Raw genomic sequence first — 17985 nt, forward strand, 5'->3', positions numbered from 1 at the left:
TCAATTCTTGTTAAGAAGGCTTCAGGGCGTCCAAGAAAGTCCAGCAAGCACCAGGATCATCTCCTAAAGAGGATTCAGCTGCGGGATCGGAGTGCCACCAGTGCAGAGCTTGCTCAGGAATGGCAGCAGGCAGGTGTGACCGCATCTGCACGCACAGTGAGGCGAAGACTTTTGGAAGAGGGCCTGGTGTCAAGAAGGGCAGCAAAGAAGCCACTTCTCTCCAAAAAAAACATCAGGGACAGATTGATCTTCTGCAGAAAATATGGTGAATGGACTGCTGAGGACTGGGGCAAAGTCATATTCTCTAATGAAGCCTCTTTCCGATTGTTTGGGGCATCACGAAAAAGGCTTGTCCGGAGAAGAAAAGGTGAGCGCTACCATCAGTCCTGTGTCATGCCAACAGTAAAGCATCCTGAGACCATTCATGTGTGGGGTTGCTTCTCATCCAAGGGAGTGGGCTCACTCACAACTTTGCCCCAAAACACAGCCATGAATAAAGAATGGTACCAAAACACCCTCCAACAGCAACTTCTTCCAACATTCCAACAACAGTTTGGTGAAGAACAATGCATTTTCCAGCAGGATGGAGCACCGTGCCGTAAGGCAAAAGTGATAACTAAGTGGCTCGGGGGACCAAAATGTTGATATTTTGGGTCCATGGCCTGGAAACTCCCCAGATCTTAATCCCATTGAGAACTTGTGGTCAATCCTCAAGAGGCGGGTGGACAAACAAAAACCCCACTAATTCTGACAAACTCCAAGAAGTGATTATGAAAGAATGGGTTGCTATCAGTCAGGAATTGCCCCAGAAGTTGATTGAGAGCATGCCCAGTCGAATTGCAGAGGTCCTGAAAAAGAAGGGCCAACACTGCAAATACTGACTCTTTGCATAAATGTCATGTAATTGTCTATAAAAGCCTTTGAAATGTATGAAGTGCGTGTAATTATATTTCACTACATCACAGAAACAACTGAAACAAAGATCTAAAAGCAGTTTAGGAGCAAACTTTGTGAAAACTAATATTTGTGTCATTCTCAAAACTTTTGGCCACGACTGTAGTACTGCAGTTCATAGTCCAAAATCAATCTTGGTGACAGATTTCCTTTAACTTACAGATCAATCATGTAAATATCAAAACAGCTCATATTAAAATATTAAACCATAGCAAATGTAATAGATTTAGGGTTGTAGCTGCAGGGGATGCAGAGGCAGAAGTGACACTCAACCTCTAGTGTCGGAGGGCTCCCAAAGGCTTCTAAGCTATTTAACAAGAAACTATTATTATAAACTGCAGATGGTATGTGTCTCCATGGTAACAGACTACAAACAAAAATTCTACAGTAAATATGAATATGGGGTCAAAAGCAGATGTACATATTTATTTTTAAAGGATCACTGAGTTTTGAGGAAACTTTTGATAAAATTTGATCAGAGGAAGTCTGGCTGACAAAGATGGTCGCCCCAGTCCCCAGATAAGCATCTCTGCCACCCTATATCTGCATAAAAATTGGGTAGATTACAAACTACCTGATTTATTATTATAGACACATTGGTTGGTTAAGGTGACTTCTGGGTGCAGAGGCAGGCCACTCAATTTAATCTTTCCCCAAGGACCCGACTTTTTTAAGTTTTTGCAGGAACCCCCATAATCTATCATCCTGTGCGTCTTATTACTGCCTGCCGCTATGTGAGCAGGTAATATCTGCATGTAGCTGTACAATGGGCACCCCAGTCCGACACTGCCATAAACTAATTACTAAACTTGAGACCACCACTGATCAAAATGTTTTCTCACAACTTAATGACCCTTTAATGCTCCAGTTTTCCACATAGAACACAAGGGGTAAAATAAAATGATGGGCATCATGTCTATTACTGATAAAAGAGAGGGAAGGTTATTCCTCACTAAGGCTACTTTCACACTTGCGTTTACATTTTCCGGTACTGAGATCAGTCATGCCTACTGGTGTCAATATTATTAACGGCAGTGTCCACTGAGCTTTCCTCCATATCCATTATATTCTCTAACAAGCTGTCTTATATTCACCTCAACTTTTTTCAATTTCTAGCAGTGTACTGCAAAAACCATGGTTTCTCTGCACCTCTAAGGCCTGTATTACACCAACAGATTATCTGACCAATCAGACCAATAGTGGTGTGTATAACAAAAGATCTGAGTGTGTAAATGGCCATCTGACCAATGATCTGTCAGATAATCTGTTGGTGTGATACAATCAGAGTGCTTTATCTGACAGACTTCAGACTATAAATTCAGTACTAAGTGACAATACTTGACTGAAGTTCTTCTTTCTGACTTCCTCTTATATTTTACAGAACTGAGTTCAGTTGTAAAGTAACTATTGATATCATTAAACTGCTAGGTCTAAAGGGCGACACCCCGATCACGCAGATGATCATCAGGAGGGAAGCGTTCCCTCCCGGGCAATCGCCTGCTCGCTTGCTGAGGAGACAACTCCTATTACGAACATTCGTTAGCGATCCTTGGGCAGAAAATCTGCCCATCTAATACACCCTTAAGTTAAAGAGGACATTATAAACTAAGTATCAGGATATGTAGGGCATAGTACAGGGATCTAACTGGGGGCTGCTCAAAAAAAACAACTCACCTTCTCCCTGACTGTGACATTTTCCGCTGCGATTGGATAGCGCTACAGCCAGGGAGAAGGAGACTCCCATTGAGAAACAGGGCAGTCTCCTCCTCCCTGTTCCGATACTAAAATTAGTGTACCAGGCGGGAGAATTTAACGGTGGCCACAGCGGGAGAACGAAGCGGCGCCCAGGAATAATAGTAAGTGCAGTGAGATCCCTGGGAGCCGCCCTACATATCCTGATACTTAGTTTATAAAGTCTGGACCCATGAAAGGTCCTCTTTAAGCAGCACTTCTGCAAGCAATCCTCTGAGCCAATTTGCTACACTGTGTAGATTTGCACATATTTAGCCTTGGGTCCTTAAAGGGCTTCTGTCACCCCATTAAACCGTTTTTTTTTTTTTTTCTTTACTAATAATCCCTACACTGCGATCTCATCATACATAAGCTAATTAATGATTTTGGTTCAGTAGAATTTCTTAAAAATCGATTTTTATAATATGTAAATTACCTTGCTACCAGCAAGTAGGGCGGCTACTTGCTGGTAGCAGGCGAATCCTCCGATGGTAATGACGCCCCCTTTGCTTGTTGATTGACAGGGCCAGGGAACGGGATAGTTCTCTGCTGGCCCTGCCTGTTTTGATTCAATATCTTGCGCCTGCGCCGCTGCCGTACCTCTCTTCAATCTGCGCAGGCGCACTGAGAGGCGGCCACTCACTCGGCCGCTCGCTCCTCAATGCGCCTGCGCCGGGTGTAGATGTGACGTCATCGGCGCAGGCGCATTGAGGATGGAGCGGCCGAGTGAGTGGCCGCCTCTCAGTGCGCCTGCGCAGATTGAAGAGAGGTACGGCCGCGGCGCAGGCGCAAGATATTGAATCAAAACAGGCAGGGCCAGCAGAGAACTATCCCGTTCCCTGGCCCTGTCAATCAACAAGCAAAGGGGGCGTCATTACCATCGGAGGATTCGCCTGCTACCAGCAAGTAGCCGCCCTACTTGCTGGTAGCAAGGTAATTTACATATTATAAAAATCGATTTTTAAGAAATTCTACTGAACCAAAATCATTAATTAGCTTATGTATGATGAGATCGCAGTGTAGGGATTATTAGTAAAGAAAAAAAAAAAAAACGGTTTAATGGGGTGACAGAAGCCCTTTAAAGGAAATGTGTCACCAAAAAGTTATCTGCCATTTAAAACCTGATAGTAACACACATCCTTTTTTGTAATCTCTTTTTATTTTCTGATTGCAGATTTCTTTATTCTGTTTCCTGCACATGATTATGGGGGCCGCCTTCTTTCCTGAGCTGTTCATAACAGCATTTAGAAAGCATTAAGAATAGTGTTGATCGTGAATATTCTAATTGCAAATTTTTATTGTGAATATTTGCACCTCAAGAATATAGTGCAATATCTTTGTAATCGTGAATATTCTAGATTCTTTTTTAATCAGTACCCATGATCCCTCACTGCTTCTTGCTTGTGGGCCAATAAAAAGGCTGCAATATCTTTGACTTTAGGATTAGTGTTGATCGCAAATTTCCGTATCTCAAATTTTTATAGCAAATTTTTCGATTGACGAATTTCGCAATCAAGAAAATAATGACTGGAGATCACAAATTCGCAAATATATGACGAATATTTGCCCAAATATTTGCGAAATATTGCAAATTCGAATATTGCCACTGCTGCTCATCGCTGATTAAGAAGATTGCTTTATGGCAGCCCCACAATGGACATGAGGGGACCTCACTGTGCAGAGGTCATTGTACAAGGGAAGAATAGATAAGATTTGACAATCACCTTTTGTGAATGATGGATCCTGTCTTATCTGTCATTTTAATCCTGCCTGTAATGATATCACCTCTGTGTATAGATAAGCAAGAGATTGCAGTAAAGATTGATTTAGATGGGGCAATAAATCGGGCAGATTATTGGGATCGTTCTTGACAATCTGCCTGTCTAAAGGTGCTGCCGATCACCTAATGAACGAGCAAAATGCTTGTTCATCAGGTGATCCTGTCGTTCGTGCAGGCACCTAAATGATCATTTCTGGGCAGCAGATCGTGCTGTCTAAACAGCGATCTGCTGCCGGGAAACAATGCATCTAAATGATCAATATCGATCCCTCGTTCTCATACTGTGGAGGAGATCGCTGCATGTAAATACAGCGCTTCACCCCCACTAAACGAGTAGCTGACTATCAGGAAGGAACGCTTCCTTCTCGACAATTAGCTGCTCCTCGGCGCGTGTAAATGCGCCTTAAAGTGATCTGTACAGACCAAGAAGTGACACCTATTATTAGACTTAGTGGTCAGTGCAAAAACTTAAGGGTTTTATGGTTTTTGTTTAAATATAGATAGTGACATGGACTATTAAAAATATCATCACAAATATATTAATATAGGATTTAAACAATGGGTAATTTTCTGATGACACATTTCCTTTAATGCAAGGGACTTTGACTGACACCTCTAGAAGGCGGTGAAGTTTATATCTGAGAATAATGTGAACACAAGTATGCATTTACTGGGCATCTGAATGGTACCAATTACGTTCTAATATTAATGCTGAAAATGTAGGCCACTGGTTTATGGATGCAAAGAAAATGTGACAGGCCATGAATTTAAATTGCCATAATCATTTTTGATTTCTATAAAAACTTCAAATAGGTTTCTAATTCACATATCATGAAATGCTGTATTTCAAATACAATTAAAATGTGTTCCTCAGACCCAAGACTGGAGTATGAGATGGAGCTTCCCCTATTTTAGGGTCCATTCACACGTCCTGTTTTTTTTCATCCTGAAAAACGGTCCGTTTTTTGCGGATCCGTTGTTCCTGAAAATGTTTCCGTATGTCATCCGTATGTCATCCGTTTTTTGCGGATCCGCAAAAAACGGGAACATGTATACATTTCAATAATCAAATAAAGTTGTTTGGATTTCTTTGAAAAAAAATTGAAAAAATAAAAAATAAAAAAAAAATAAAAAATTGTTATGTGTTTCCAGGAACGGAATCCGCAAAAAACGGATGACATACGGAATGACATCCGAATGTCATCCGTTTTTTGCGGATCCATTGACTTTGTATTGTACCAGGATCCGATTTTTCAGGACAAGAATAGGACATGTTTTATATTTAAACGGACATGCGGAACGGAACAACGGAAACTGACAGCACACATTGTGCTGTCCGATTTTTTCCAGGACCCATTGAAAATGAATGGGTCCAGATCTGGTCCTGATCTGTTCCTGAAAAAACGGAACAGATCAGGAAAGAAAAAACGGACGTGTGAATGGACCCTTAGGCTGGTTTCACACGGGCGTTGCGGAAAAATGTGCGGGTGCGTTGCGGAAACACCCGCGATTTTTCCGCGCGAGTGCAAAACATTGTCATGCGTTTTGCACTCGCGTGAGAAAAATCGCGCATGTTTGGTACCCAAACCCGAACTGCTTGGGATTGATGTTCTGAAGATTCTATTATTTTCCCTTATAACATGGTTATAAGGGAAAATAATAGCATTCTGAATACAGAATGCTTAGTATAATAGCGCTGGAAGGGTTAAAAAAAAATAAAAACGTTAACTCACCTTCTCCTCATGATCGTGTAAGTTCCCGGTCGGTCTCTTCTTTAGCTGTGGGCTTGGGCTGAATGACCTTTGGTGATGTCAGATCACATGCTCCAATAACATGGTCCATCACCATGGTGATGGAGCATGTGATCTGACATCACCACAGGTCCTTTAGTCACAGCTAAAGAAGAGACCGGCCGGGAACTAGGCGATCATGGGGATAAGGTGAGTTAACTTTTTTATTTTTTTTAACCCTCCCAGCACTATTATACTATGCATTCTGTATTCAGAATGCTATTATTTTCCCTTATAACCATGTTATAAGGGAAAATAATACAGTGAATAGACTGTCACCTAGAACCCATGCGTGAAAATCGCACCGCATCCGCACTTGCTTGCGGATGCTTGCGATTTTCACGCAACCCCATTCATTTCTATGGGGCCTGCGTTACGTGAAAAACGCAGAATATAGAACATGCTGCGATTTTCACGCAACGCATAAGTGATGCGTGAAAATCACCGCTCATGTGAACAGCCCCATAGAAATGAATGGGTCCAGATTCAGTGCGGGTGCAATGCGTTCAACTCACGCATCGCACCCGCACGGAAATCTCGCCCGTGTGAAAGGGGCCTTAGACTCCCTAATAGGTTCTGGCTCGCTATTACCTACGAGTCCACTACTACATGTCCAGAACACACAGCTGCTCTTGTGGAGGTCTGGCATTGTCAGTCATTCTCTAGATGGGGAGATGTAGCGGCGGCCGCGTAGGCAGCAGAAGCGACGCAGGTGTTGGGGAGCCAGGTAAGTACTAGCTGTGTGAGGGGCCTGGGTGTATGGGGAGGCATTTTAGGGGTTAGATAACCCCTTGAATCTCAAAATATATGTTTATAAGGAATGGAGACCTATTTTACAGCTACAGAGCTTGAAATGCACAGTTTTCCTTCACACTGCCATAAAGGGAAGGTCTACTATTGCAATAATTTCTCCATCTAAAATAAATGTAAAGCAACTACAGTAAAACAAAAACACAAATAGCCTTGATTAAAAATATCCTTATGGTTTAAAGGGTTTTCTGAGAAAAAAATAAATAAATAAAACAAACACTGTACAGCCATGGGTGTTGGAACAACCACAACATTTTATGTTTTTTTTTTTTTTTTTTTACAAAACAATATACTTTGAGGCAAAATGACATGAAGATGACCGTAAGTGTAGAGTGCTGGTGGTCATTTTCAGAACGTGTGAAGCGTAATAGGTCAGGTTATGTATATGTCAAAAGTGTGAAAATTGTCCTGGAAGTGAAAGAGTTAATGGGAGCTCTGAAGATCCAACCTCTGTGATCAATTACGGCACAGAATTATCGCTCTGGGAATATAATCACTGGCAAATGTCAAGGAGCCTGGATTCTTGTGGCCAATCATAAGTTCAATGAAGAACGTGACTTCGAAGACTCTTAAAGGAATGTGTTGTCTATCAGACTTTCTCCCAGTTAAAACCAGATAGTGACACATCCTTTTTTTTCTAACCTGTTCTTAACAGCATTTACAGATATGCTTAATAAGACATATCACAGGTCTGGTGACAGAGGGTCTTTCATTTGTATCTAAATTGTGCTGATTTGTAATATTCTCCAAGTACAGTAAACCCCCTGCAGCTCTGTCTATTTCACAAGAGCCGCAATCTTGTCTGGTTTATGTTGAGATTGTCCAGAAAAGTCCCTAGAAAACGGATTTTAACATCCGAAACCAACTGTTTTATTTCCATTTGGCAAACATTACTGATTTTTACCAGTGTAAGAGGATTTCAGGTAGAAAGAAGAGCCCCAGGGGCTGGCAGCCAGTCTAATCAGGTAAAATGTTTCCTTTTGTGCGTGGAATGAATAACCCATTTAATTCCTGGCTATCATTCCGCTATTCAATTTCCTAATTTACAGCGGTGCTCTGGTTTTTCCTGTCTGCAATGTGATTTATTCGCTGTAGCCAGGAAACGTAATCCAAAGTGATGGAAGCAGTGGAAATTGCTTCTTTCGAATGTTTCCCTAATCCCGACCTGGAACGGTTTCAACATTACATCTAGCTGCCTGTAAGAGGAAAGGAGAGTACTGGGCACATCATTTGCAGAGAAAAGAGCACGTAGAAAATAGAAATGTCAGCATTTAATTACGGATATGTATTTAGCGATTGCCGCGTAACTATGTTTAGCAGGAGATCTGGGAAGATCATCAGAATAAAAGATTATACTTCCAAGAAATATTGAGGATTGGGCTGTAGGCTTGAGTGTCAGTTGTCTATCACCATTCTAGCAGAACGTGAACTGCCTTCAATCCTGACACTTTGGGCATTTATTATTAGGAAAGTGAAATCGCTTGCAGCAGAGAGCACAGTTGCCCATAGGATTTTACCTGTCATTATTCAAGCACATTCTAGAAAATGACAGCAGATCGGTAATTACTATAGCTACAGCTGCTAATTCACCTCATTTCCAGTTACTTCTAGGATAAATGATTAACTCCTATCTGTATTTGGCATCACTTCTACCTTCTGTTCTAAACAAGCCTGTATTCTGCTATTTAGGTCCAGTTACATGGCATCATGGCAGATCCTTACAGATCATGTTAACATATATGTACCTTCCATATAATGTTATTATTTTACTTTTAGTAAAATAATAAAAACCTGACCTGTGTGATCTGACATTTAGCCTGCGGAGCGCTGTACATTCACAGAAGATCAATGGACTCTGAAACATAACTTAACACATAACACTTAAAAAGGACCGTCTTCCCTTTGGTGTGGAGGCACAGTCTTAGGGTACTTTCAGACTAGCGTTTTTGTTTTCCGGTATTGAGTTCCATCATAGGAGCTCAATACCGGAGAAAAAAACCTGATCAGTTTTATCCTAATGCATTCAGAATGGAGAGCATTCCATTCAGGATGCAGCAGTTCAGTCCCTCTTACGTTTCTTGGACGGAGAAAATACCGCAGCATGCATCCGGATCCGTCTGACAAATGCCATCAGTTTGCGTCTGGAATCCTCTGCCGCAAGTGTGAAAGTACCCTTACTTAATTGTGCTTGTCCCTTCACAGTTAATATGCCTACTTAATGCCCCCTCACAGTGGGTATGCCCCCGTAGCACCCCCTCACAGTCGGTATGCCCCCTTGCTGTCCTTAGTGCTGACTCCTTACTGAAGCCCTTGTAGTTTTAACCCAAAAAAAAAAAGCAGTACTCACCAAGCCCCGCTCTCCAGATGAATGAAGCACATTCTCCCCAGGCTTGTGCTTCTCCTGCTCAATCCAACACTTACTTCACCTCGCCTGCTGCTGGGCAGAGCACAGGCTGGGGAATGGTGAAGCAGGGAGCTAACAGCTTCCAGCTTCACCATTGTATTCAACTGTATCTGCATCCTGAGTATGTATATACAGGTGAAAGCAGGACATGCTGCATCCTCCCAACCGTCCACCGAATCCAGGATTGTTAAAAGGAAAAAGTCCTGTGAGCTGTTGCTGGTTGGCCCAATGCAGTTACACAGTTCGCCCTATGGTTAACGAGGCCCTGGGTGAAGGTATATTGCTCACATCTTAAAGAAATCAAGTGTTTGCCCTGAAAAGGGTGAGTTGATCAACAGGAATCGCTCTCTAGTTTTCTCCCTAATCCTAAAAGCATTATTCTTCAACATTCTGACCTGTGTTATGGTCAAAAGCCAGATCTCTAATGCTGCTATTTATACACCCCCTCCCAACTACACTAAGTGGACAGCGTGATCAATTGATGCCTGATGTCATATCATAGGGGGCTGGGAACAGCCCATCAAATCACCTGATTTCAGGGCGGTACAATAGGCCATGCCCCTTCACCAGGATAGGCTGTTACATGATAGAGGGGCAGGTAGGATGGTACAGCCTCCTTTGATCAGCAGCCTGTTGGAAATTGCCATTGACAGAGGATGACAACTAATTGTCCACACTGCAAGCTGTCATCTCATGGTGGAGGATCCACTTGTCATAGGCTACCTCCCAATTCCAAATGGAGGACTGTTGTGTCCAAGGGGCATGGGTCAGTGGGTTAAAGATAATAATAATCGATGTTCTTGTGATGGAATATTACCGGTCACCGGCCAGACATAAGGATGCAGAACAGATTAATTGTGAAAGCCACGGTCATAGAAAACATGTGAACCTGGTATATTACTTGGCTGGTTGCAGGTCATTGATTAGTCTGATAATGCTGAATGGTCATGGGAACCACATTCGTAGCTATAGTCACGGTATGGATAGCCAGTTGTCATAGTGCTCATCATATGGCTACGAATATTACAGTTGGTGTAGTCACGTAGGGTGCTTTATTGGTTTATTTTGACAGCTATATAGAAATAATGTTGATATGGCTCCATGTGCATTGGTCTTAAAATAATGTAATACAATTACACAGAATATCCATTTACACAATCTACCATTAATATAATATACCACTCTTTAGTGCTGAGCCTCCATTATAATTGGTGGGATCAGTCATATAATTAGTGGGAATAGAACTAGTAGGGACCAGGATACATCCCTATCACATACAGGTCCTTCTCAAAAAATTCGAATATTGTGATAAAGGTCATTATTTTCTGTAATGTACTGATAAACATTAGACTTTCATATATTTTAGATTCATTACACACCAACTGAAGTAGTTCAAGCCTTTTATTGTTTTAATATTGATGATTTTGGCATACAGCTCATGAAAACCCCAAATTCCTATCTAAAAAAATTAGCATATCATGAAAAGGTTCTCTAAATGAGCTATTAACCTAATCATCTGAATCAACTAATTAACTCTAAACACCTGCAAAAGATTCCTGAGGCTTTTAAAAACTCCCAGCCTGGTTCATTACTCAAAACCGCAATCATGGGTAAGACTGCCGACCTGACTGCTGTCCAGAAGGCCATCATTGACACCCTCAAGCAAGAGGGTAAGACACAGAAAGAAATTTCTGAACGAATAGGCTGTTCCCAGAGTGCTGTATCAAGGCACCTCAGTGGGAAGTCTGTGGGAAGGAAAAAGTGTGGCAGAAAACGCTGCACAACGAGAAGAGGTGACCGGACCCTGAGGAAGATTGTGGAGAAGGACCGATTCCAGACCTTGGGGGACCTGCGGAAGCAGTGGACTGAGTCTGGAGTAGAAACATCCAGAGCCACCGTGTACAGGCGTGTGCAGGAAATGGGCTACAGGTGCCGCATTCCCCAGGTCAAGCCACTTTTGAACCAGAAACAGCGGCAGAAGCGCCTGACCTGGGCTACAGAGAAGCAGCACTGGACTGTTGCTCAGTGGTCCAAAGTACTTTTTTCGGATGAAAGCAAATTTAGCATGTCATTCGTAAATCAAGGTGCCAGAATCTGGAGGAAGACTGGGGAGAGGGAAATGCCAAAATGCCTGAAGTCCAGTGTCAAGTACCCACAGTCAGTGATGGTCTGGGGTGCCATGTCAGCTGCTGGTGTTGGTCCACTGTGTTTTATCAAGGGCAGGGTCAACGCAGCTAGCTATCAGGAGATTTTGGAGCACTTCATGCTTCCATCTGCTGAAAAGCTTTATGGAGATGAAGATTTCATTTTTCAGCACGACCTGGCACCTGCTCACAGTGCCAAAACCACTGGTAAATGGTTTACTGACCATGGTATTACTGTGCTCAATTGGCCTGCCAACTCTCCTGACCTGAACCCCATAGAGAATCTGTGGGATATTGGGAAGAGAAAGTTGAGAGACGCAAGACCCAACACTCTGGATGAGCTTAAGGCCGCTATCGAAGCATCCTGGGCCTCCATAACACCTCAGCAGTGCCACAGGCTGATTGCCTCCATGCCACGCCGCATTGAAGCAGTCATTTCTGCAAAAGGATTCCCGACCAAGTATTGAGTGCATAACTGAACATAATTATTTGAAGGTTGACTTTTTTTGTAGTAAAAACACTTTTCTTTTATTGGTCGGATGAAATATGCTAAATTTTTGAGATAGGAATTTTGGGTTTTCATGAGCTGTATGCCAAAATCATCAATATTAAAACAATAAAAGGCTTGAACTACTTCAGTTGTGTGTAATGAATCTAAAATATATGAAAGTCTAATGTTTATCAGTACATTACAGAAAATAATGAACTTTATCACAATATGCTAATTTTTTTAGAAGGACCTGTATACTATAATATGTGGTCAGGCAGATTGTGGGGAAAGAGAGAAGACTAGAAAGAAGAAATAGGAGGAAAGGGGTGCCATCTCCACGAGATAATACTGATGGACATTTCAATATCAGGGGAACTAGTTCAACATCGGTGGTGGGAGAGCCTACAATTACAAAAAAACACTGTCTTTGCAACAGGGGTATCCCTCTTGGACAGGATATCGAAGCTCATTGACTACATAATTTAATGCACAGTCACATCACCATATAGCTAACCCCTCTGGTACTGCAGTCTTTAAAATTCCTTATTTGATAAGTGATGTTAGTGATAGCACTAATATTCTGGCCGGTTGGATATTTTCACGGTCCACACAATATTGGCACTGGTATGTTCCTTTAGCAATGTGTGCCATGGCTATATTATTTTTACAGTCATTTTTCTCGTACACTGGTCATGCTCCACTCCCTGAAAACGCAACCACTGTATGCCATCCATTGCTTCACAGTCCAGTGTGCAAGCAGCACAAGAGAAGTCCTTTTTGGTTATACACTATAAAAAAGTCTTCCTTCTCTGAAACTCTAGGCTCTTATGCCTAGAAATGTAATTTTAAGAAACCCTGATTTATGCATTCTGCCCGAATTATTTTTTAATAAATTACTCCAAATTTTTCAAATGTATAAGGTATAAAATATAACGATGCAAGCTGTTTCTACACTTTCTGTATGGGTGACTTGTAGAAAGTAATTTCCTCATGAATAACTATCAAGAGCTCAAGAATGTCCCTCTACTCTTAGACTGCATACTTTAAAGGGTTTTTCTACTGTTTATTATGTTTTATAGCATATCAGGTTTCATTGTCATTTGTATCAGGTATGCAGTTAGTAAAATAGTCTTAGGTAAGGATAGACACTAGTCAAATTGTCAACTTTGTCAAAATGCCCTGCAGTTAATCATGGCAGTTAGACAGGGCAGAAGACGGGGATGATATGTGAGCTACACAAACAAAGCTGTTCACAGCTCCGGTACGATATGTTGCGGTATTGTCTCACTCTATTCACTGCTAGTCTTTTTTGTTGCTGCTATTTACCTTCAAACTCATCCACAACTTCCACCCTTCTATCCACATCAGTCCTCATCTCCTTTCCTCACCCACGTACAGTACACATACACTTTTTACTTTCTTACGTCACCTTGACCCATCTTTCTTCACGGTGCAGCACAAAAACATGCTCACAAATCACTCAACCATCTGCTGTCTCTTTCAATTCCACTGCTACTAGCTGCAGGTGACATCTCAACAACCCTAGGTCAACCTTCTTTTGCTAATCTCAGCTTCTCACCTACCACACAGAGAAATCCTGGGAATCTGATTAACATTCATTGTATGTCTTCTTCTCTCCTTTAACTGTGCTCCTTAGAACTCTCAGTCTATGTGCAACTAACTACCCATCATCCATTCATCTACTGAATTATAAAATGCTGTGGAATATGGTTGAGCTACACAAATAAATGTTTATTATTAATGAGCTGTCCTGATCATCTGGCTGAAGGAGCTTGTGAAGATGTCTATTAGAGTGTAAAGGGTCGAGTATGGTCAGTGTCTGACTTCCTCTTTTCTTGTAGTGTAGACTATACATTTGCGTTCAATGCAGAGGTGTTTCATTTGTAGCCTTTAAAAAAGATTTCCTGTTGCAGTAGTAACCTACTGTAGGACTGTTGCATTATCCACAAATGGTTCCTAGTTAACAGTCATGAGGATACAGATTAAACATGTTAATGCCAAGGCAGCAGCTTCGCAGACTAGGATGTCAATGAGGTAAGATGTAAAACATGATTGTTGAGAGTTTGAGGTAGGACTCCCTGCAATCACAAAAATAAAAAAGGTCCCAGGTGGCATACCTTGGACGAGAGTTGGCCACGCATGCATGGCAATGCTCTACAGAAAAAAAATAGAGATATAAAAACAGCTGAGCAATGTTCTCAGGATTGGCAAGGGTTCTCGTGGGCATAGCACACAGATTATGCCATATATAATGGCAGAAGTAGTACATCCTGTAGCACAATAGGAAACAGTATGTTACAGTAACAGAATGTGCCGCCACTGCTTTCATCTGCATATGTGCTGAACTATAGATCACCATGTTGAGATAAAATAAACTAATTGCATGAGTAGATGTAAGTCATTTTCCAGAACACTGTAATGACCCATGCCATGTATGTCCATCCTATAACCAGGACAGATTTTTATTTGCTGGATGTAAACCTAATGAAGGACAACAAGCATTGAAAATGGTATACATTTTCATTATACAAAGAATAACCTTAATAAAACCATAATACCATTTTAATGATTTCAGTGCACTATATGATGTGATATTTCACAATGCCTGTTCTTTTTTTCTAGTATTTTTTTCTTTTTATCAGTTTTAGACTGTAGTTGCATGTGATCCACTTCCCCATCTGTAGCAAGCAATTTCTTCCTTACCATTTCCTTCTCTGCGTCCATGCTCTACGTGCAAGCTGCGGCTAAATCATATCTAGTCTGCTATTCTTTTGATCTGATGGCTTGGCAGGTATTATGAGAAAGAAACATCTTTCGGGGGAAGTGGTAAGCCAAAGCGACATTGGCTTATATCTTTACCACAAACATCTGGAAGCAGATCAAATTCCTTACATGCCTGGAGAAACATTTCATACCTCCATGTGCTACTGTAGTCCATGCTGTTCTGAATTCACAGAAGAAACCCCAAGTGCATTCCAACTACACAAAGTATACGTTAGAAATAAAAGCCTCAGACTACCATCAAATTGCCATATTATATGTTATTTTAACACTGGTGTGAATGGAATTTTCCTTTTGATGGTAGAGGCTTGTAATTTACATTTTGTTATATTATTCTTCCTCGTGGGTAACAGATGCTGGATGATAACTGATAATTGGAGTAATTACAAAGCAGAACACGTTGTCAATTCGTTTTCTAGAGATCATGAATGGCATACACATCTTTCTTATGCAACGTTTCCTGTTCCTTGAGGAAGTCCTATGTGCAGAAATGTTGCCGTTTTTGGCTGATGTCCTACAAATAAAGCAATGGAGGTACCCTGGACTCTTCTTGCAAGCTAGATTTTCTTGGTGGGTTTAAGTGGAAGCCACTCCAGAACATGGCATGCCACCAATTAAGTTGGGGCACAGGTTACCCATTCGGATATGCTATCTCCTACTATACCCTTACAGTTTTTTCACATTGCAGTCTTGTGCACTAATAAAAAAAAGTTCAAGTTCACCCCCATCATTGTGCACTCAATACCCCATAATGAGAAAGTGAAAACAGAATGTTCAAAATCTTTGCTAATTTATTGAAAGGGGAAATATAAAATATTGCATTGACATAAGTATTCAGACAATTTGCTCAGTACTTCGTTGAAGTATGGGATTTTCTGCAATTCTTCTCAAGCTATGTCAGATTTGATGGAATCTGTAAGTGGGCAGCCATTTTCAGATCTCTCTAGAGATGTTAGATTGGGTTCAAGTCAGGGCTCTGGATGGGCTATTCAAGGACATTCACAGAATTGTCCCTAAGCCACTCCTGTGTAGTCCTCACTGTGTGCTTAGGGTCATTGCATTGTTGAAAGGTAAACCTTCAGTCCAGTCTAAGGTTCAGTACAAACTGGATCAGGTTTTCATTAAAAGGGGTTGTATATTTTTTTTCATAATGATGATAGAATAGGTTAACTAGATCAGATCGGCAGGTGTCTGACTCCTGGCACCCCCACAAATCGGGGGTCTTACTCACATTGGGGCTCTGATCTGGGGTCTGAATAGGGCAATTCACACTGGGGGTATGAGATGAGGTCTGAATGGGGTCTTAACATTATGGGTCTGATCTGAGGTCTGGTTAACATTGGGGGTTTGACTGGTGGTCTGATCTGAGGTCTAATAAAAATTATAATTATTATTATATATTTTTTCCCTCCTGTAAAACCTTGGTGCGTCTTATGGACAGGTGCTTCTTATAGTGCGAATAAATATTGCTAAATACGGTATATAACCATGACAGTATCACACCCACAACTCCATGATATTAAAATCAACATAACTATATAAAAATCAAAATAACAGTTTTCATAGTATATTTATCCACCCAATACAAATAATCAAGTTTAAACCAACCAAAAGCTCTAAACATGAATAATTGACAAGTAGTTCTTGAACATGTCCTCTCATCACCAAAGTGCTAAAAGCAAAGTAAAAGAAAATGGCCATTTTGTTGAAAACATTCATACTCACAGTATTCAATGCCCAACACAATGTCCCTGAAGTATATCCGAGCTTGCTCTTCTGAAAACGGATGGTCACATGGCACCTCCATGACTGGCCTAAGAAGATAGAAAATTGTATTAAAAGCTACATCCAAGACAGGAATTGAATGGGTTGGACATATTCTTGATGCCTTGAAACACTATAGGAGTTACATAATTTACAGTATAAATCAATATAAAATTATGTCATCTTGGCAGTAAGTTTTTGTATTAACGCAAAAACACAAATGCAATTGCACTCTGCAACCAGCACTCTGCCCTGCCTTTATGCTGGATGTTGAATAAGGCATTGGTGTACATTTTGGCCAAAGCGTAACGAGCCACTCACCACATCAAGGTTGCCTTAACGAGTGGTCCTCGTTTGTATCTGTATTTCGCCATAGCAATCTGCACCTGCTAGGGGTTGTGCGGGCTGAATCTCCCAAGTTTTTGTATTAATTTATATCCAAAGCTAAAGTCAGAATTCTGCAAGGTACAGTACATGAAATGACCTTATTATGGCTTTCAACATACAACGTACTTTCCCTGGGTAATCAAAACTTGAAACCAGCATCAGACTGGACCACCAGAGTACCAGAGGATCCTCCAGTGGGCGCAGGCACTGATACCATTGTGGGGTCCAAAGATCCAGGAGGAAAAAAAAAATTGGAACTGCCTTTGGAGATAATGGGGCAGATTTACTAACAGTAGTGCATTTTATACTGCTTAAAAATACGACTTAGGCTACTTTGACACTAGCGTTTATTGCAAATCAGTCATGGATCTGCAAAAACGCTTCCGTTACAATAATAAAATCGCATGCATCCGTCATGAACGGATCTAGTTAGATTACGGTATGTTTTCTATAACCATGACGGATCTGTCTTGAACATCATTGAAAGTCAATGGGGGACGGATCCGTTTTCTATTGTGCCAGATTGTGTCAGTGAAAACAGATCCGTCCCCATTGACTTGCATTGTCAGGAGGACAGTAAAACGCTGCAGGTAACGTTTTGGTGTCCGCCTCCAGAGTGGAATGGTGACTGAACAAAGGCAAACTGATGCATTCTGAGCAGATCCTTTTCCATTCAGAATGCATTACGACAAAAATTTTCAGTTTTGGACCGCTTTTGAGAGCCCTGAACGAAGCTCACAAACGGAAAGCTAAAACGCCAGTGTGAAAGTAGCCTTACAGGGACACATTGTAGGGTACTTTGCAATGTATAAGAATACGAATCCCAGTCTTAATATTGACAAATCTACTATTCTGGTGTATGGACCTATAAATTAGGAGTATAGTAAATCCTGTGTCAGATTTAAGCTAGAATTCTGTCCATGCGCCAA

At 41.3% G+C, this 17985-nt stretch overlaps 1 protein-coding gene across 2 annotated transcripts in view; it reads right to left on the minus strand.

Moving 5' to 3' along the window:
- CAMKK1 (calcium/calmodulin dependent protein kinase kinase 1) overlaps window positions 1–17985 on the minus strand; it is a 245382-nt gene that overhangs the window by 74994 nt on the left and 152403 nt on the right. For both annotated transcript variants that reach the window (XM_044285140.1, XM_044285139.1), the window contains exon 9: window positions 16631–16719. In XM_044285140.1, coding sequence (XP_044141075.1) covers window positions 16631–16719 — 89 coding nt within the window. The remainder of the gene's footprint in view (window positions 1–16630; window positions 16720–17985) is intronic.

This window comes from Bufo gargarizans, chromosome 3, assembly GCF_014858855.1.
Source record: "Bufo gargarizans isolate SCDJY-AF-19 chromosome 3, ASM1485885v1, whole genome shotgun sequence".
NCBI classification, from domain to species: Eukaryota; Metazoa; Chordata; class Amphibia; order Anura; family Bufonidae; genus Bufo; species Bufo gargarizans.